The 20880-nt window shown below is 38.6% G+C and overlaps 2 protein-coding genes across 7 annotated transcripts; both read right to left on the reverse strand.

Annotated features, from left to right (window-relative positions):
- Positions 1-13064: 13064 nt before the first annotated feature.
- LOC124214487 (uncharacterized) lies at positions 13065-16676 on the reverse strand. Of its 4 annotated transcripts, none has more exons than XM_046616786.2 (7): positions 16548-16676; positions 15881-16178; positions 15023-15238; positions 14673-14873; positions 14195-14517; positions 13948-14116; positions 13065-13585 (listed from the first exon to the last, which is right to left on the reverse strand). In XM_046616786.2, exons 2-7 carry the CDS (start codon positions 16149-16151, stop codon positions 13332-13334), a joined length of 1434 nt encoding a protein of 477 aa, XP_046472742.1. In that variant the 5' UTR covers positions 16152-16178; positions 16548-16676; the 3' UTR covers positions 13065-13331. The 4 variants fall into 4 exon arrangements, with proteins under 4 accessions (XP_046472742.1, XP_046472740.1, XP_046472739.1 ...); XM_046616784.2 differs by lacking the exon at positions 16548-16676 and adding an exon at positions 16349-16488 and having other exon boundaries at positions 15881-16157; XM_046616783.2 differs by lacking the exon at positions 16548-16676 and adding an exon at positions 16349-16487.
- Positions 16677-16752: 76 nt separating this feature from the next.
- LOC124214486 (uncharacterized) lies at positions 16753-19700 on the reverse strand. 3 transcript variants are annotated; one of them, XM_046616782.2, is made up of 5 exons: positions 19557-19700; positions 19289-19431; positions 18732-19217; positions 17211-18644; positions 16753-16890 (listed from the first exon to the last, which is right to left on the reverse strand). In XM_046616782.2, exons 2-4 carry the CDS (start codon positions 19425-19427, stop codon positions 17221-17223), a joined length of 2049 nt encoding a protein of 682 aa, XP_046472738.1. In that variant the 5' UTR covers positions 19428-19431; positions 19557-19700; the 3' UTR covers positions 16753-16890; positions 17211-17220. The 3 variants fall into 3 exon arrangements, with proteins under 3 accessions (XP_046472738.1, XP_046472735.1, XP_046472736.1); XM_046616779.2 differs by having other exon boundaries at positions 17211-19217; XM_046616780.2 differs by lacking the exon at positions 19557-19700 and having other exon boundaries at positions 17211-19217; positions 19289-19473.
- Between the last annotated feature and the right edge of the window lie 1180 nt (positions 19701-20880).

Raw genomic sequence — 20880 nt, forward strand, 5'->3', positions numbered from 1 at the left:
TTATACCTTTTTTCTCTTTGGCGCCAATAAGCTTAAATTTAAAGTGACAATGTTTGCCATTCCAACACCCCCTCTCAAACATTCGTCATTCCCATATTTGTAGTTTTTGTTGTGGTACAGGCTTTGTTCGATTATCCGCAATCATTTCCTCAGTGGGTATGTATTTTATTGATTAAAGTTATTCTTGGATATGAAGGTCACAACTCAAAACACTTTTTATCGTGTTAACGTTTCGGCCCTGGTGGGGGCCCTCCTCAGAACAATTTTATTTAAATATCTGTCTCGAACAAAATAAAAAATGATATACAAATAGGTTTGACAAAGTAAGACATATTGATGTAAATAATATGCAAGGTGTTGAAGCAATTATAAAAGAGAGATTACCTCATATGCGATAACACTTCCAATTACATAAATGCGTGTTGATAATTGAAGAATAAATAGAACAAAAAGGCAAAAACGACAAAATACGAAACACACTACGTTCGCGACACGTAACTCCCACGAATTCATAATTATAGTTGGTTTGTTAAAAGAATTAAAATACACAGCCGTTATGGTTGAGTCAGAGCACATAAGCACAGTGGAATGTATTTTAATATGAATTTACCATCTTTGATTGCCTTCCTGATGAAATGATAGCGTACATGGTTACTTCTATTATGAAATACATTGTTCGATGCTAATTTTTGAGCGCTTTGGTTACCATTGTATAATTCTGTTTGCTCATTAGCACCTGTTAATTCTTTTAAGATTCTTTTTAAGTAAATTGCTTCCTTCGCTCCCTCCGTTAAGGCTACATGCTCAGATTCTGTGCTTGACAAAGTTATACATCACTGTTTTTTGCTGGACCAAGAGATTGCTGTATCTCCGAGAGTAAACACATACCCTGTATAAGAGCATCTATCTACCGTGTGATTTCCCCAGTCTGCGTCTATGAACCCTTTCAACGGAGCATTATTTTTAATATATACTAGTGACAAGTCTTTGGTTTCTTTCAAATACCTTAGGATTCTTTTCAGGAATTTCTAATGTTCTAAAGTGTACGAGGTGTTCTATTTACTGAGTTTACTAACCGCATGCACAACGTCTGGTCGCGTACTAACACCGAAATACATTAGTGCTCCTACCAAATTTTGATAAGGTACCTTCTTTTTATCACAGTTGGTTTTCCCGGAATTGAGATCAAGATTCGTTTCCATGGGTGTGGAGATCGGTTGGGCGTCTGTCATATTGTATGTTTCTAGTAATTCAGTTATATACTGACTTCGATCTATTGTGATCGTACCCTTGGCTTTATCCCTTTGAATTCTTAGACCTATGCATATCTTAGGTTCGCCCAGATCTTGTATTCATATGGGCTCATAAGTGCATCTTTCAATTTGTTTGTTTTTGACACATTATTGCTAAATACCAGTAAGTCATCTACATACAGCAAAATTATTAGCATACAGTCATCTCTTATTTTATAATACACACATGGTTCTTTTTCAGTTTGATCAAGACCTAGATTTTTTAAACCGTTGTGAATTTTTTCTTTCCACACACGCGACGCTTGTTTGAACCCGTATATGGCTTTTTGTAATAAACATACTTTATTTTCATATCCCCTCTCAATTGCACCCTCAGGTTGATACATGTAAATGATTTCTTTTGAGTTACCATTTAAAAATCCTGTCTTGACGTCCAGGTGACTGGTATTTAAATTATGCTGAGCATTCAGTGCAAATAAAAGCCTAATTGCTTCGCGTCTTACGACTGGCGAGTACGTTTCCTCATAATCTATCCCCGATACTTGAGAGAAACCCCTCGCTACAATTCTAGCCTTGTATTTGTTTGGTTTACCATCACTATCGCGCTTGAGTTTAAATACCCGCTTATTATGAATTATTTTTCGATCTGACGGTTTATCTACTAGTATCCATGTTCTATTATCTTTCAGTGAATTTAATTCATCGTTCATGGCTTTTTTTCGTAACCCGCTGTCCGACCGCTCCATAGCTTCTTTAACCGTTATTGGGTCGCTTAAATGCGCACTAACATTATATACAATATGATTTGGGAAGACCCTTTTCTTTTTTACTCTTTCAGATCTTCTTGGCGCTTTTACTTCTGTTAAGTCTACTGATTCATTTTGATTTAAATCCGATGAATTAAATTCACTTTTATAATTTTCGTCTTCACTCTCTATGTCTTCGTATCTGCTGCTAGCTTCATCACTTCTTTTGTCTTGACTTATTTCTGAACCTGAACTGGATTCTAGATCTCCGTTATTTTCCTCTACTTTATTTTTCATAAGTAATTCAAATACTGTTAAATGATCATCACAGTCTTCGTCGCTCTTCTGTACATTTTTATATTTCAACTCTGACTCTGAAAATATAATGTCTCTGGCTACTGTAACACTCTGTAACCTTTCCTTACGTCGCTATATCCAACGAACATCTACGGCTTCCCCTTGGAGTCCCATTTACTTCGCTTTTCCTTAGGCACGTGCGTGTAGCATTTCGAACCAAATATTCGCAAATGGTCCAATTTAACTTTTCGTCCGGACCATACCTCTTCCGGTATCTGCCCATCTAGCGCTGAGTGTGGCAAGCGGTTCTTCAAGTAAGCTGCTGTGTCACAGCCCTTGGCCCATAATTTCCGTGAACACTGTGTATGTATGTGTATACACCAACATGCAACGTGTCATGTTGCATAGTGACCTGTTCGTTCTTTCTGCGATCCCATTTTGCTGCGGGTTGTATGGCACGGTTAACTAGTGCTTTATGCCTTGCTCCTTGTAGTACTCTTCCATTGCTTTGTTGACATACTCGCCACTGTTGTCAGTCTTCAATATTTTTAGCCTGTTTCCGCACTCATTCTCTGCCAGAGCTTTGAATTCCTTGATTTTGATGAGAACCTCATCTTTGGATTTGAAAAAGTAAATGAATACCTTTCTTGAATAATCATCGATAAAGGTCAGGAAGTATTTATAGCCTCCTAGTGACGCTCCGACAGGTCCACAGACGTCAGAATGAACTAATGCTAGTGCCTCTTTCTCTCTAACGTTAACTCTTGAAGCAAATGGCTTCTGCGACATTTTTCCAGTGATACAAGTGGTGCAAGGTGAGTTTACCTGTTGATTTTTTAGATCCAATCCTAGCCTCTTCATATCTTGCATATTCAAACGTCCCAACCTGCGATGCCATAAGTCAGCATTGCTTGCGCTGACTTCTGCTCGTGACGTCAAAGATCAGGACATTTCAATATCCTGTTGAATGTTGCATTCCATTCCTAACTGTACTTCATTTACTTTGAACGCTCTGTTTGGGGTCATATCCAATCTGAATAGTCCATTGACTCGTGACGCTATGAATTGGATATCACCTGTACATGAGAAGTCATCTTTGTGGTATACTTAGCACCCCTTTGCTGAAAAAGTGACTATTAAACCTTTGTCCACCATTTTCAAGACAGAAATCCAATTGGTTGCTAATCTAAGTACACAGAGTACTTCTTGTGAAAATTTTCTTATGATTTAACAAAATGATCGCTACGTTTCCGATCCCGACTGTTTTTAACTGAGTATTGTCTGCAACGTCATCAATGTCTGAAGATAATGTTTCTTGATATGAATGCATGATTAGTTTATTATTGCACATATGATTTGTTGCGCCGGAATCTACCAACCAGTCTTGGCTTGATATATCACCCTTTTGGATACTTAACGCAGCGTAGAGCGCTGACACCTTCTTGTTGCCGGAGCTGTTGTTTCTTGAACTCTTTTCTTGATTTCCCAATTCTGGATTGGATTGTTTGTTTTGAGTATTTTTCAATTTGTAACATTCTTTCTTGGTGTGTCCGAACTTGTGGCAGCAGCCACATTCCTAATTCAGAAACCGACTGAGGTTGCATCGAATTATTATTGATAAATATATATTATTATTGAAAATAATTTTTTTCATTTGCGTGCCAATACTATAAACCTAATTTACTTTGATGACTCAGGTTGTTGCATCGAAATCGCTTTTACCCTAAGGGTTAGTAGCAATCAAACGCAGGCCATGACCAAGTCATATTGTGCGTCATACACCATGAAAAACATTAAAGAGAAATGGTTAATCGCTTCGCTTTCGCAATTTCTGTGAAGTTGCATTGATTGTACTTTTATGGTTTCTAGACTAAGAGAGTCACTGCGGCAAAAAGTCCTACAGGTGTAATAAAATGGCAGATTCTCGCAGGTTTCTGACCCAATTAACTCCGGATTAGAGGTATTTTATGGTACGCTTTGTGTATTCCCTACCTGCGATGTCTTGTAGTTAAAATAAACTGAGGTTTAAAGTTGACTTCTTTGTTTTTCTATTTTTAACTGTATCAGGTATACATTTTATAATGTTTTCGGATTTCTTCCACCAGCAGTCACGATTGATGTATTTCAGATTCTCACTCTCATAACTTGAGAAACCTTGCATTTCATTGCAAAGACTTAAATTAGAAAAAATAAATGTTTATTTGATTTATAGGATAACGAATGTTTGTGAATTACATGCGAATGTGTGTCCAACGAGGGAGATATCGAGTGCGCTCCTGACTGGAAATCAAAATGTTCTCTTGGTGACTCGCTTCTCGAGTTTCTTGCGTGATCCAGTGTCAACTCAGTCCCACTGCGTCTATCGCGGTCACGACAGCTCGCAGGATCCATGTACGAATGATTTTGTTCTCGTTGATAGGAGCGACTACGCCTAGAGCGACGATCTTTGTCACGACGATTTGCATAATCGTCGTAATTTTTACCGTCACTGTGATAATCTCCGCGGTCTTGGCGTCGATGTAACCTTGGTGAGACGTAATCATCGCGATCTCTTCTATGAGATCGAATCCGTGATCGACTCCGTGTCGAACCCCGTCTTCTATCGCCTGTTAAAGCGAGAAGAGAACAAAAACAAAATAAATCGGCTTGTTTATATTTGTCTCTTGTTTATAGAATCTAGGATTATTCGCTTCCACGAGTCGGTTGCATACCCCTACGTGAAATATTGTATATGGCCGGCGGATCATACACTCGCGACCGTTGGACGATCGTGAGACAGAATCCGCATGGCATAATGTACAAGGTTATGTACACATACGATGTTGCAGACATCGTTGTGACACATTTATGGTTTATGGTTGGACCAAAAAAACACATTTTTCCCTTTCGTACAATATCGAGTCCCACGAAGAATCTCAAATACTTACTACGCTTGTCTTCATGGTTTCCGTCTATTTACTTTTGGAATTGTTTCTCCAGCCATTCGACTCGATCTTGTAGTTTCTTTCGATCCTCGTCGTCCGACGAACGATGCCTGTGTTTCTTTTTTCCCATTTCTCTTTCTTTTTCCTTTTCCAATTTCTGAGTAAACGTGTGACGTGATCGGCACAAAGAAGAAGAATGAGTTGCGTACCGGAATATACATGGAATAGAACCGGAACAAAAAACTTGAACTATAAAGAATGTGGGGACATCGGTGCATAGTAGGGGCACTACATTCTGATCTTGAGGAAGAGGTGCAAAATACAATTGCACGTCTGTGGATGACATGAAGAAAGGAATCTGGGCAACATATACTTCTCGCAAAAATTAAGGGAACAACAAAATTTTCGAAATTTTTTGGTGATTTTCAACGGGCTGTATTTCAGTGAAAAATGGTAGTACAAGAAATAAAAAAACAAAGCTTTTGAAGCTTGAAGACTCTAGTTTTTGAATTTTTCGGTTAAAAATTTTTCGAAGCACTATTAGCCATGCAATCCTTGGATAAAGCACGAAGAAAAAATTTTCAAAATTTTTTACATTTTTTTTTTCGCTCTACGGGCATGGAAAAATTTTTCCGAGCTAAACCAATGCATATGTCGCATAGCCTGTTTATTCAGCTTCAAGATGCTTTTTTTTAAACCTCGATACGACCATTTGTCCAAACCTAAGGTTTCTAAGCTTTCCCCCCAATATTGACGAAGATACAGTCGATTATCCAAAAAAAGGCAAAATGGCATTTTTTTGCTCTTTTTTCACGTTAACGCTACAGGTGGAAAAAATTTTTTTTTGACATCAACCATGACAGATTTTTGTAGGAAATTTTCTGCAGAAAAAGAAACTGCCCTTCGACTCGCTGTGCGACCAGTAGTTCTAGAGATATCGGCAGTTGAGTGAAAAAGGATCCTTTGGCATTCAAAATTCGATATCTCGAAGACAAATGGTCGTATCGAGGTTTAAAAAAAAGCATCTTGAAGCTGAATAAACAGGCTATGCGACCTATGTATTGGTTTAGCTCGGAAAAATTTTTCCATGCCCGTAGAGCGAAAAAAAACATGTAAAAAATTTTGAAAATTTTTTCTTCGTGCTTTATCCAAGGATTGCATGGCTAATAGTGCTTCGAAAAATTTTTAACCGAAAAATTCAAAAACTAGAGTCTTCAAGCTTCAAAAGCTTTGTTTTTTTATTTCTTGTACGACCATTTTTCACTGAAATACAGCCTGTTGAAAATCACCAAAAAATTTCGAAAATTTTGTTGTTCCCTTAATTTTTGCGAGAAGTGTATTATCATAAGTGCTCAATCGATGAAAATCCTCAGCATGACAACTGTCCTGGCAAAGAAAAGTTGGTACACGTGGCGACAAGCCGAAGCCGCACACACGCTCGAATCATATACCCATAAACCTGGACTCGATAAAACAGTGGCAGTAGCAATCAAATAAGTGTATAAAGCACTTAGTAACGACGAGTTACTGGAGAGATGTTTATGAGGCTTCACACAAAATAATAACAAGTATTTGAATTCTAAGATTTGGAAAATTGCTCCGAAAAATTCATGGAGTGGTTTAACGATTCTTAAAATCGCCGCATATATTTCGGCTAGCACTTTTAACGACGGGACAGTCGCCTTTCTCCGAATTATGGAAAACCTTGGTATTACGATTGGGCTGAACGCGATGGACACTTGAGTAAGAGTTAGTAGCCCGAGCGGCGCCACCGCCTGGTGTGTGGCAAGGCTAAGGCGAGAGGGGGACAGACTCAAGAGACAGTCGCGCGTAACCGCCAGAGGAGAGAGGAGTCCGAAATACAAGAAAGAGATTTTGTGAAACAAGAATCTGTGCGAGGCAACTCACGGAGTATTTTATTCAACCGTTCAACCATCCTTACAAAACTTCAGAAGTGGGATGAGTCCGAAATTACGCCTACTATCAAGTAATAGTGCGAAACGTGATCGCTTCAGCTCGAGCTGCGTCGCTTCAGTTTAAACCTTCTGTGCTCACGGTGTTTACGGATATTCGTGACGAACTTCCGGGAAAAGGAAAATCTTCCGTCAAACTTCCGTGCCGTTTTTTGTCTCAGTCAAACTTCTATGCGGATTTCTTCAGTGCGTAAACCGTCAATCGCTGATTCAGTGCTTTGTTCGCGATACGTACCTGAAACAGAAAATGGCGATATTGTTGGTAGCGTTGCGTCGATTGTAGTTCGCAAGAAGAACGTGCGCCGCGCTGTCATCGGTTCGGGACCTTCATCGAGTGAGTCCGCGAAAAGTTACCTACAGAAACGCTCGAGACGCTAGTGTCGCGTGCGCCAAAACAAACACGAGTACGGTACAAACCGGTGAGGTTAGAGACCCCAACAAGTGTACCCTCAATACGTTGAAGGAGGCTGCACGGACTAAAGGGCTTCCTACTACGGGAACAAAGTCCGAGTTGTTGAAGCGTCTTCACGAGAATGATCCTACTGGACAATGGATCAGCGGAATAGTCAATCTGACTGCTGCAGCTGATACATCCTACATTCTGGACAACAGAGGATCAGCTGACGCGGGTGACGAAATTCTGATAAACGACGCCATTCCGGAACAAAGCATCGACACTAACTATAGAGAGATAACACTTCTGACTAGAGAACGAGATATGATGACCAGAGAACGAGATATGATGGCCCGAGAACGAGATATGATGGCCAAAGAATTAGAATTGGCGAGTCGTGAGCTTGCTCTTCTGTCACGTGAGACCACGTCAGCATCCAGAGAACCTGTACGGGAGCAGCCCATACAACGTAACCACAATATTAACGCCATGAAGGAATTGATAGGTGACTTCGAGGGTGGAAATGCCGACTTCATGATATGAGAAGAACAGTTTAAGCTACTGTGCCGCACGTATCAGTTGGACGATGCGCACGCTCGACTTCTGTTAAGTGCCAAGCTTAAGGGCAACGCAAACCAGTGGTTTCAGTCGAAACCAGAATATATCGGTATGGAGGTGGACGTACTCTTACGTGAATTGGCTGCGATGTTGGACCACCGCCCAAATCGACTGGCCCGAAGAAAGAAATTTGAGGACAGGCTCTGGAAGGCATCAGAAAACTTCAGGGCCTATTTCAATGACAAGCTTATTTTGGGCAGCGAAGTTCCAATAGATGAAGAAGAATTGGTCGACTACTTGATTGATGGAATCCCCAATACATCTATTCAGACTCAAGCAAGGATACAGCGTTTCCGGGAAAAGTCATCCCTGTTGGAGGCCTTCGAGAAGGTGAAATTGGCACCTGAAAAGAAAATCTTTACGAAGAGCGAGGCTCATGGGGGTGGATACACTAAGACGACGTTCGGAGCTTCTGAACCCAAGCCGTCGGTGATCGAAAAAAAAACAGAGAGCACGTTTCAGAGTCCACGTTACTTCAATTGCAGTAAAAGCGGGCATCTTGCCGTAAATTGTAAGCTTCCGAAGAGAGAGAAAAGAGCATGTTTCAAATGCTTCGCAACAGACCACCAGCTACCGGATTGTCCCAAAGTTAAGAAGGAACAGATCAGCTTTGTCAGAACTGGGTGGAACGGACTTCTATAAGATTGCTGAGATCGACGTCAGAGTGGGCAAGTCAACTTGCTGTCTTCAGTTGGATGCATTATTGGATACGGGAAGTCCCATAAGTCTCATCAAGCAACAGGTTGTACCCAACGTAGATATAGATACCAAAGAAGCTGAACCAAACCAGTATGTAGGATTAAATAATAGTAACCTAGAAATAAGAGGCAAAATTAAGGCAAACGTACGTTTCGACGGCCTTGCTTGCAAAGGTATAGACCTTCGGGTTGTGCTAGACTCTACAATGAAAACTTCAATAATTCTAGGTCGAGACGTATTAAAGATATTAAAGTTGGAGCTGAAAACACCTGCCGAGCAGAAAAAAGAGATTGTCCAAGAATTGTTCAATATTGAAACTTGTAACGAAGACACCGACGTAGCGCAGTCAGTATTAATAAATCCAGACATTAGTCAAGAAAGTCGGTCAGCAGTAAGACAATTGTTAACTACGGATTATCTGACCTCAGAGCGTCCAACTGAGCCACAGGTGCAGGGAGAAATATTGTTGACCCTCACTAGTGACAAACCTTTTCATTTTAGTCCACGCAGGGTAGCTTTTACAGAGAAAGAACAGCTGAAAAAGATTTTAGACAAACTGTTAGAAAGCGGAACGATTCGACCTAGTGAATCGCCTTACGCATCGCCTATAGTTTTAGTTAAAAAAAGGAATGGAGAATATAGGCTCTGCATAGATTATAGATTCCTCAACAAGATTCTCGAGAGGGACAATTACCCAATCCCTTTGACCGAAGACCAAATCGGTTCGCTAAGAATAAGAAGTACTATAGTTTACTTGACTTAAAGGACGGGTTTCACCACCTCAAGGTAGCCGAAGATTCAGTTAAATAAACGTCATTCGTGACCCCTCTAGGTCAGTTTGAATATCTAAGGATGCCCTTTGGGCTTAAAACAGGTTCGTCAAAGTTTCAGCGGTTCGTAAACAAAGTACTGGCAGAATTTATAAGTAACTACGAGATCGTGGCATACATGGATGACTTCCTCATTTTCACGGTAACGATTAAGCAGCACCTTGACGTACTCAAACGTGTCCTTAAAGCCTTGGTCAATAATAAGTTACAATTAAGATTAGACAAATACCGATTCCTACAAACAGAGATTGAGTATCTAGGATATTGTATTTCGGCGGAGGGGATAAGTCCATCCAAACGGGGTATTGAAGCAGTAGTTAGATTCCCTATACCGATTGACGTGCCTGGTGTTCAGAGTTTTGTGGGGTTGTGTTCGTACTTCCGTAAATTCATAGAGTCATTTTCCGTAGTTGCCAAACCTCTGTACGATTTGCTCCGAAAAAACTCATCGTTCAAATTTGGCGAAGACGAGCTTCGAGCGTTCGAAGCAATAAAAAAAAAGTTAGTAGAGGCTCCGGTACTGATGTGTGTGAAGTTGGCCCAGCACTTGTCGAAAATAATGATTATAAAAAATTTTGCTGAGTTGTGCTGAGGGTGTGCTAACTTGCGTCGTCAATCCGCCTTTCCTAACTTCAAAGGATTCCCGAAAAATCACAAAAATCGAAAATCTGATAAGCCCAGCACTTTTGAGATAAGAAAAAAAAATTGTGCCGGGTTGTGCTACATTTGTGCTAACTTGTGCCATACTTCATTGTTTCGAAAAGTCCATGATTCACAAGGAAAAAAAAAATAATCAGGTTGAGAGAAATGGTGCTGGGTTGTACCGCATTTGTGCCAACTTGTGCCGTGCTCTATTTGCCAAACATTCGAGAAAAGTTGAGAAAACCCAGAGAAATCGTCTAGAAAATTGAAAAATTGACACACGGCTCGGATCTTTCGAGATTTTGGAATTTTTTCGATTGTGCTAGATTGTGCCATGTTTGTGCAAACTTGTGCGTGCTCTATTTTCCCAAACATTCGAGAAAAGTTGAAAAAATCCAGAAAAATCATCGAGCAAATTGAAAAATTGACACACGGCTCGGATCTTTCGGGATTTTTGAATTTTGTCGATCGTGCTAGATTGTGCCATGTTTGTGCCAACTTGTGCCGTGCTCCATTTTCTAAAGAATTCGAAAAAAATTCGAAGATCTTCGTTGTTGTACAGAATGGATTTTGCAATGATATACTGGAAATTGCCAGAACCTTTGAATGGCGGGGATCCGCTTGATGCCTCTGACAGAAAATTTTGATTTAATTTGTAAACCAAAAATTTGGTCGACCAGGTTTCCCTAGACTTTTCATTACAATTCATTTTCTTTACCGCCCAACCAGTTAGTCGATCTTGATTGAACATAATTTTTCACTGTCAAAACACAAGCTATAATCCTTTATAATTTCAAATTTTTCCGTCCACCTGTTTTCCAAAACACTAAGCCTAATTGTATTTATGACAAACCGACAGACAGAGACATAGACAGACAGACAGACCAACGTATGTACCTATGTTCAGAATCATGTATGATGTCAGCTAAAGGGTCCAAAAATCGAAAATTTATGAACTGGAGAAGGTAGTTTTCGACGTGAAACCAATACTTTTCTATCGCCTGCGTGATGAAAAGTAGGTACAAGAAAAAAGAAATTCTGATTTGTCCTCTCGTGGAGATTTTGAATCAACTCGGTTTGTCAAACTCAGGTAGATTGCTGTATGTATGCGATCCGGTTCTCAGAAAATTTGAGGACGAAGGCATTTTGCGAGTGGCAGAATAGCTCCATTACATGGCTTGCTTCACCATGGAAACCATGGGTGCTATATTTATTATCGCAATTCGTTGTCTTTTAATTCGAATGTTCGCTTCTAGCGGAAAAAAATCATCTTTCAATTTCTTTGACACAATTTACACTTTTTTGTTCTTCCAAAGGAAAGATTTTTTTCCCGCGAGTCAAAACACTACCATTAGGTAGGTTTCTCAATTATAGGATAGCAAAAAAATTTAGTTCATTTTTTTGTGTATTAACTTCGAATTTATAGCATAATTCAAAACGGCTGTGAGGTGTTCAAAAGTAACACAAAAAAGCACTATCTTTTCCGTCTTGTCTTTTTTTTTTGTATTTTTTTTTTTTTTTTGTATTTTTATTTATTTTTTGGGATTTTTGGGGATTTTTTTGTATTTATTTTTTTTTGCCGTTTCGACAAAGTTTTTACTGACCCGTTGTATTTCAATTTGTCTCATCTTATCTCTGGAGATGCTGTCTAATGATATACCGATACATGATATTATACATATGAGACAATCTGCCACATTATAAAATCCCGAGGCTTTTTTATACAACCATTAGTGTATACGAATATTTAATACTTGTTGCTTATTTAGGATTGCACAACTTGTTTGTTAAAAATATTTTAAATATCACTATACGAATAACCTATTGTAAGTAGTAAAATAGTACCTACCAGTAATAACAATAATTATTTATTCGGAATTTCGGTGGCTTCATTTTACGTATTTATCATTAAAAAAAAATCCAAGTGTAATACCGGTGATTATTCGTAGCAGAGATTACTTGTCAACAGAATGAGATATAAAAACTAAAAATCGAAATATGAATAGAAAAATATTGGTCACGTATCACCTGCCGTATACTAATGTCCAAGAACTTAGCATGGCCATTTGAAATTAGAGAAAAAATAAGTTTTGTGCTAAAATGTGCTAGGTTTGTGCTGCAATGTGCCGCGAATCGCAGGTCCCGATTATCAAAAACCGGGCTCTAATCGTCAAAAAATCATTTTTCAACCAGCATAGCCATTTTGTTTTTTCGAAAAAGCAAGGGTTGTGCCAGAATATGCTAGGCTTGTGCTGCGATGTGCCGCAAACAGTAGTCGATTATCTCCAAAACCGTAGCTGATATTGCCAAAAAACTATATTATTTAAATTTTTTTCGTCGAACTTCAGTCATTTTTTTTCTAAAAGCGATATCCCGATTCCTCGAGCTGTGCCCGTGCAGAAATTTAATTCCGGTGCTGCCTAGCACCTGGCTAGTTTTCCATGAATCTGGCTTGGCAATGGCTAGGTCAGCTGGGCTGAGCCAGTCCTGGCGTGTAACACATTTCTACGCAGTGCCTAGCCAGAAGGTCTGACTAGGGTCTAACCAGTAAAGTTAATAGGGTCTAGCCAGAATCCTTGCAAGTAGCTATTCATATAATTATCGGAAAAAAGGATAAAGGATAAATTCTAGAATGAATATTTCGCAACGTATGAAAGTTCTATTCATTTATATTATTATATTATTATTTTCTTCAATACATCATATCAGTCAGCAGTAAAGTACGTAGGATTTTTTTTTTTAAACATGTAAGTGAAAAATATGTTAGTAGTGAATTTCTTTTTTTTTTAATACATCACTAAATAGAAAATACGTAAGTAACACATATTTTTTTTATTTTTCAAACCCATCAGTGAGTAGAAAAGTACGTAAATAATGACTTTTTTTTTAATACTTTTTTTTTAATCAGTAAGCACAAAAGTACACAACTATTTTGGGAAGTTTTCGAATACGTTACTAAGAAGATTTGTCTGTGGATTTACGAGACAACGATTCCATGCTGGTGCCGCTGCAATGTACATTGACACAAACTGATTGGACTGCAGCGATTGTAGTACTCTTTGCAGCTTTTTTCTTTAGTCGAGATTTACGATGCCCATCCCAATCGACGGCATTACTCAGGCAGTTACCGAGTTCTCGATAAACACTCTTTTCAGTTACATGTGTCATTGATCCCTGCGCTCCCTCTTTGTATTTCAACAAAAGCACATCTGGAAGAAAAGACTTTAGTTAAAAAAACTAAACAACCCTGCTTTCTTTTTCTTCTAAAAGAGCAAATCGTGGTGGAAAGTCTATTAGTTTGTAAAGTTGGTGTCATCAATTTCAAAATTGCTTTAAGTCTTCACGATGATAGGTCTTACCTAGACTGAATCCAACTATACCTACAAGGCGAAGTCTGACATACCCTGAATTGTACTGTAATTTACTTCAAAAACGAAAAGCAGGCAGTTGTCTTTTCTCTTTTTAAAATGGGAAAAACCTTTTGGCATACCTATACGGATTCTTCGAAGATGAGTGAACAAAAATCTATCAGGTATGATTTAACGATTGAGGTTAACGATAATTGTGTTACCCAGCAATATTCCACAAAGTTGTGTCTCTTTGAAAATGCGTTTATCCATGCCAGCCTTCACTGCGTTGAAATTCAAGGCCACATCCCGTGAAATATTTTTTTTCAATAATGCCGTCACATTTTTTGGTAAGGTTGCATTGTGGTCGAAAACGAAATGCAATGTACTAGTCTATAGAGAGATTGAAGCAATGAGTGAGATATTGTATAAGTGACAATACAAATTCAGTATCCAAATTTTTTTACTCACGAATTCTTTACGAAATTTTTTGTCAGCTTTTAATTTCTCGTCGAATGCGTCAAAGTCCTTCAAAGTCGTTACAGGCAGGTTCAGATCATATTGTGTCGTAAAACTTTGGACATTTGCCCCATGAGCATCCATCGCTAAGGCCGATTTTTCAACGATGGCCTTGAGTTTGTCGATGGCTTTGGTTAGCATTTGAACATCGTATCTCAGTCCGCTAAGGATATCACAATCTCTCTGATTCAGTTCAGAGCTATTTTCTTTAGGCACATTTTTTGTGGATTTTGACACTTCACGTGATGATCTTTTGCTCAGTTTTCGTTCAATTTCTAGAACAAAATTTTGATGTAAAAAAATTAATTATAATGATGTATTATTCGACGAGGTTCTTGGTGTTTCTAGAAATTATTCATATCAAATTAGGTTCCAGAAATGTCGAAAAACGGCAATTGAATTAAACAATTTAAATAGTTTTTGTACACACCTTGAACGTGGTTTTTGCCGGTAGAGGAAGCATGTTCTTGTTTTGATTTTTGCTTCGGTTTTTTTCTGGGTTTGATCACATTGCTGTTTTCATCAGCTGTTGACTCATTGTCAGTTTCTGTCATATTTTTAAGTTTTGTATTTTTTTTCTTGGCCTTGATGCTGTTAATACAAGGAATTGGGTCAGATGTTTCAAAGGATGCTGTAACAATATATCCGCACTTCTGATTTTGCACAAGAGTGAAAATTTTGAGGGCCCTATCGAAGAAGCGAAAATTGCGCCGCCATTTTGGTCACCCAAGTGTCTAATTTATATATGTATAATATATATATTGTATATATTATATTTACAGTCTACATTTGATGCATAATCGTCATTCCTGGAGGTGTTAATGGGTTGCACTTGCATCAACTTTTCAGCAATTGCTTTATCGCCTTTGACTTTGATTCTCTGATATGCTTTTTTAGCTGCCTCTGATTTTTTTTCTGGTAACGTTCCATCCTCTGTGTATACAAATTTCTTGTCTGCTAATACTTTGAGACGTTTCATTGCATCATCATAAGTTGCTAGAAGAAGAAAAAATATAACAGAAATTTTTAACCTTCCATTATTTACAAGAAATGTTGCTCTCAGCTGAACTTTTTGATGCTATACAAATTATTTGGCAGTGAAAAATAAATTTTGATAATTTTAACTTTTTATTGCTCGTCTTCACATGTACACGATTCAAAATTGATGTGTTAAAAAGCTCAATGTATATTTGATCGGTATACGTCTAGATCTGAGATCAGAAGACACGAAATCAATCATGTGCTTGTGTTATTCGTTGCCACAACCCACAAAAATATATGAATTTTTGCAAAGCCGGCTTCTACAATATTGACTCTGTTAAAAGTTTCAGACGTAGACTATGTGACGGCTACACAGTGCAAGCTTGTGAGCTTCGGATGACCCTCAGAACCCAAGATTTTCATATCTTCTGATTTCAGCTCCGTCGACATATAACTGGGTTTACTTATAACTCTCTGAGAGCAGTGACTTTAAATACTGATCGAATCTTATGGCGTTATAGTGAGACTATACAGACGAACCTTTGTGATATGAACTGAATACGTCATCTTTTCAAAATTTAACAGTTATTCCCCTTTGATGATTATTTCCGAACAATATACAAATCTAATAGAAAACGCAACAGATCATTTACTTACTCGCATGTCCCTTGAGTGTTATTGGGTAGACAGGCCAAGATTCTTGTAGAGGGCTTTGTTCTTTGACGAGCCAACACAAAAGTTCAGAGTCCTCTACTGAATACGGAGGTGGCATGAATTTGCATTGGCATCTGCCAGTCGATGGGTTATAGGAAATCCAAGTCGATGGTACGCATTCTATCGTGCCTCGTTTTTGTTTTCTATTAGGTGGATCGAATTCGACTAATTGAAAAGCCTTGATGGCCTCTTCTGCCTCTTTATCATCTCCCATTATATGCTTAAAATACGAAGAGGGATTCTGTTCATAATATAAAGGCGTCTGTTATATGTATATATGCGCTGTTACAGGTTTAGTAAGATTAGGTTAGGTTAGGGTAGAGTACGCACGTGTCATATTTATATAAATAGTTTCTTATTGTGTCGTAATAAATATAAATGTCTGTACTTGAATATTCAAGGACAACTTACGAAGAATAGTCGATGGCACAGGTAGCTGTTATAAAAAATGATAAGCGATGCAATGTAAGGTTAGCACGTGGGATAACACGTTCAGCGAGCCGTTCGGTATTTGCGCAGCACGTTTTGTGTTTTGTACACTTTTGATCACTTCTCACTTCGTAAAGTTCAAAACAGCTTGCTTTCGTAATAATTTTAATGAACCACTTACAAAAAAATTCCAGCTTTTTCAAATGATTGCAATTTTCGTGAAAGAAAAATCCAGGCACTTCTAGGCTTTTAGGACGCTGTACACAACACGTGCCGGAACGACGATAGTCAACAAGTCGCCACTATCGACATGTCGCCACAGTCACGCGCGTTATTTAAATATCGAGACACATCAGAAACGTCCTCGTCAAAAATAATTCCAGTGTCGGCAATTGATTGACGGTCTTCCCATACTCAAACGAATAATATTGATATATGTATTATACATATATAATATATATGTATATTTATACATATATTATTCGTGAAAATAAGCTTGCGCATTACACCTTGTGACACTCGCCCTGAAATTAAATAGGGATAATAGTACATTTCTAAACAAGTATGGATAAGGCTTTTTGACGAGACGTGAGGTTTACGGCGCGAGCCGAAGGCGAGTGCTTGTAACACGCATGTCAAAAAACCTTATCCATACGAGTTTCGAGTTGTACTTTTCATCACTAGAGCCACGAAATCACGACGAAGTCGCGTTGGTCGAGATTTTGAGGTTAGAGTACTGAAAAATATTATTTATTGTTAAAATATAAAAAGATATCCAGCTACTTTTTTCGGATTAATACAAGTATATACGTAACATTACACTGTATACCACGTTTCAACCGACCTGTGTTAAATTAATGTAATAGAGATATTCCATATGTTTTCTCTCTTCCAGGCAAACGTAATATTATCATTTTGCGTTTGATTTGATCAATAGGGCACGTAATTGTAGTTGCAGATGATCTGTCTTCAAGCACCCATTCTTCCAGCACTCTCGAATCACACGGATACATATACAGCGACTCTTTGATTTTCCATTTTTTTCCAATAATTGTCACGTCTTCTAGATTGTCATCAGGGTACGACATAAGATTTATTTCGAGAATAGTGCCATTTTTAAGAAGAACTACATTATCGGGAGCCTTGACCGAAAGTATATATTTCCCTTTGAATTTCAGTTTCGATATCGCTTTGTGATTCATCCTACAATTTGGGATATCACTATTCTCCTTGAGTATCTCTACATACTGGGGTAGAGTTGCTTTATGATTTTTTATCGAAAATTTCTCATTCAAGCGGCGACAGATTTGAGCCAATGGTCGATTTGGCGAATGGACTAACTTTTTTATGTGACCGAGTGCATTTTCAAAAGGAAATGTAGTTATCTTTGTAAGGGAGCACTTCATGTTCTTAGCATCATCGGCCATATGAATTAAGTTATGAAGGTTCATGATTTGCGAATCTGGGCCATAATATTGGCGCATAACTAAGAAAAAACTTCTGAGATACTTCTTTGCAAACCTGTTGTACCTGAGGGCTAGATCTTCGCAGCATAAAATTCTGCATGCCGCATGAAATAATAAAAAATGTTTATATAGTCTATTGTTCAAAATACCCTTCAAGACTACAACTCCACAATATAATAGAAAAAATCTAAACTCGGTGGCCTTCCACTTTGCTATAAACGCTACGGACCGTGGTTTACGTTGAAATTCAGAAGTTACCAGAATTTTTAAATACTCCATTCTGCGAGACAGTTCGATTCGACTTCTGCGGCCTAGTCTGAGATGGAGATTGCCTAAAAGCCAAAAGTCTTTCAAAAGTTTCTTCATCACACCATGACAAGCTAAGTGCAAGAAATCGAGAATAAATAACAAGACCAAGTTTACTGCAGGTCTTAAACGTAGCAATGGCGAAACACTATTGTGATGCTCTCGCTGCCTTTGTCTATTAAAGTCCTCAGCACTTCGTTCAGGACAATCCGCATCAGGAAATACAGTAGATCTGCCAGGTCTGCATCCTCTCACGGTACACCTTTCACACGCATAATATCCAGTATGACCCTTAACACATTTGAGGAAAGACCTAGCTGGCGTATCACATATGAAACTTTGAATTTTTACTTGAAACAGTCTGCCATTAATGTCAATACCATTCGCTGATAGTTGGTTCATTTCCTCAATGAACTCATCCAAGAACTCATCAACTCTTTTTGGTTTTGTAGAACCTGCGTATATAGCTACAGGCACCGGCTCGTATATGTCTGGTTCGTGGACAACTTTACACAAAATGGGCCACAGTTGAGTGTTACTTGATTTAAAGAGAGGCAGTCCGTCGACATTAACTTGGATCAAAATTTCATTACCTATGTGCACTTCTTCATTGACACAGGCTCGAAGCCTTTCAGCAATACCAAAGTACACGAATTGTCCCATATTTCCATCATAATCTTCCATGTCTTGTATATCATAGGCCACTGCCGATGTACGTAGAAATGTTTTTGCTGTCTTTGGAAGTTCAGGCAGCAATCTTCTCCTCAAAATCACCAAAAGCCCATCCAATTGAGAATGACTAAGGTGTTCTTTTATTGCCCATTTTCGAATTTCCTCAGCTTCATTTCGTTCATTCAAACTATCGTCAGTCGCTTCATTTATAGATGAGCCGATATCACTGTTTTCATCAATGACACTGGCTGATGATACACTTTCTTCGTGGTCTATCTGAGAACCGTCACCTGAGTCACCATTCTCTTCGTCGATCTCACTTTGGCTATGTTCAAGTAATTGTTCAGAAATACCACCCTCGGATACATCTTCTTCAGACCTATTACTATTTTCTTGATCACTGACACCTGCAATTCATACTTGCTTTATAACAACTGAAATTTTATTTCACTTATAGGTTGATGCTTATATTACACACATTCAGTTTCGGAGTTGATGTCAGAGTCACTGTCATCATTTAGCGGATGGTTCTGTGGCACAATAGTGTTTTGATGAACGAAACGATGCCTTCGCACACGGTCGCGTGTTCGTCGTCGTTTTTCAATTATGTTATTCATTATGCTGAAATAGATAGACAATAAAACATAAAAATGATAGGATAGAAATTTTTAGGTTATGTTACCTTCAAAACATATTTACTATGGTATTCTACATTCCCATTACGAAGATTACGAAAATCAACTCACAAATATCACAGTGGACGTCTGGAGTAAACTTTAAAAATTATAAGTTGGAGTACTGATAAATAATGGTAAACACCGGTAATAAGTTTTCATCAGCGAACAACGACCAGTTTCTGGACAGTGTTGGCTAGGGAACGCGGAATTGGGCCGAACTCGCCAATGCCGAGGCAGGGCCTGTACAGGTTGCGCTAGCCAGTAAATCACTACGAGGTGCTAGAGAGTAGCCTGGCTTTCCAGTTCAAATTTCTGCACGGGTGTAGGCATCGCTAGATTTGTGTGATACGTTGTTTCAGGAATCGCCTTTTATGTAATTATTTTCAGATATAGGTGTATGATTGTGCGATTTTCGACAACAGAAATGTCCGATCACTTCCAGTTCAATTGATATAACCATTGTTTTCCTATAGGTAGATTGCGCTGGGATACAATATTCTACGGTGCCTTGACATTTTTCAAACGAGGATTATATCTTGCGTGTCACAATATGCAATCACGATGAGGACCATTCACTTACAAATACATAAACCAGAGCCGCGTTGGCCGTAAGCAGAACATACTTATGTTGCCCGGATCTCATCACGTGGAGGTGCGGTTGGCATTTGTGGGTTCAACTAAAATCCATCCCACTTTGAGATCCACATTCACACACCATTTACACTTTATGTACAAGCACCCAGACTTTTTATTCACATCCGCATTTACTCATCGATTCATACCATATTAACAAGCACTGACGCATTTAATTTTCTTTTCTGAGGCATCGCTATCAAATCGTGTATACACATAGGTGAATCTCTACCGATACCGTACCGCTGACTATTTGCGCTGTTTTGTTGCGCGCATTATCATTATATCGGATCGAATGACTGCCAGTCCAGCAATATCCAATATAATGTCCAACAGAATTTATACACTTAGGCCCCTGGTACTCAACAGCGCCAGCTAATTTATATCGAGTGCCGTCTGTTACTATCAAGTCTCGAGGAACATTTTACAGTTCCTATCTCTTATTTCTACCTGTATCCACATCAAGGAATAAATGTGAACCGTATTCGACAATCTGTGTACTTGTACCACGACATTTGCGCGGAACATACCGTCATAACGATACCCCTTGATGAAGAGCTGTTATTGCTTCTGATGTCAAGGGGTTGTAGTTAACATCTAAAGAAACTCGACGATGTTCTGTTTCGATACCGCATTGTGAACACTTACATCGCAGTGTGTAACTGGGTATACCAACGAATAAATCTTCGACAAGAACAGTAAGATTAGAGTCAGCTCTGATTTTAATGATTTCGCCTTTCCGTTCGTTTTTTATTCTTGG

This window comes from Neodiprion pinetum, chromosome 3 (genome assembly GCF_021155775.2).
Source record: "Neodiprion pinetum isolate iyNeoPine1 chromosome 3, iyNeoPine1.2, whole genome shotgun sequence".
NCBI lineage: Eukaryota > Metazoa > Arthropoda > Insecta > Hymenoptera > Diprionidae > Neodiprion > Neodiprion pinetum.

Coding starts and splice junctions, on each gene's coding strand:
- LOC124214487 (XM_046616786.2), bottom strand. CDS start 16,151: ATGGGAGATGATAAAGAGGCAGAAGAGGCCATCAAGGCTTTTCAATTA. Junction 15,239..15,880: donor AACACTCAAGGGACATGCGA/GTAAGTAAATGA, acceptor TTCTTCTTCTAG/CAACTTATGATGATGCAATG. Junction 14,117..14,194: donor AAAAATTTCGTAAAGAATTC/GTGAGTAAAAAA, acceptor ATCTCTCTATAG/ACTAGTACATTGCATTTCGT.
- LOC124214486 (XM_046616779.2), bottom strand. CDS start 19,427: ATGAATAACATAATTGAAAAACGACGACGAACACGCGACCGTGTGCGA. Junction 19,218..19,288: donor CATCAACTCCGAAACTGAAT/GTGTGTAATATA, acceptor TATGAATTGCAG/GTGTCAGTGATCAAGAAAAT.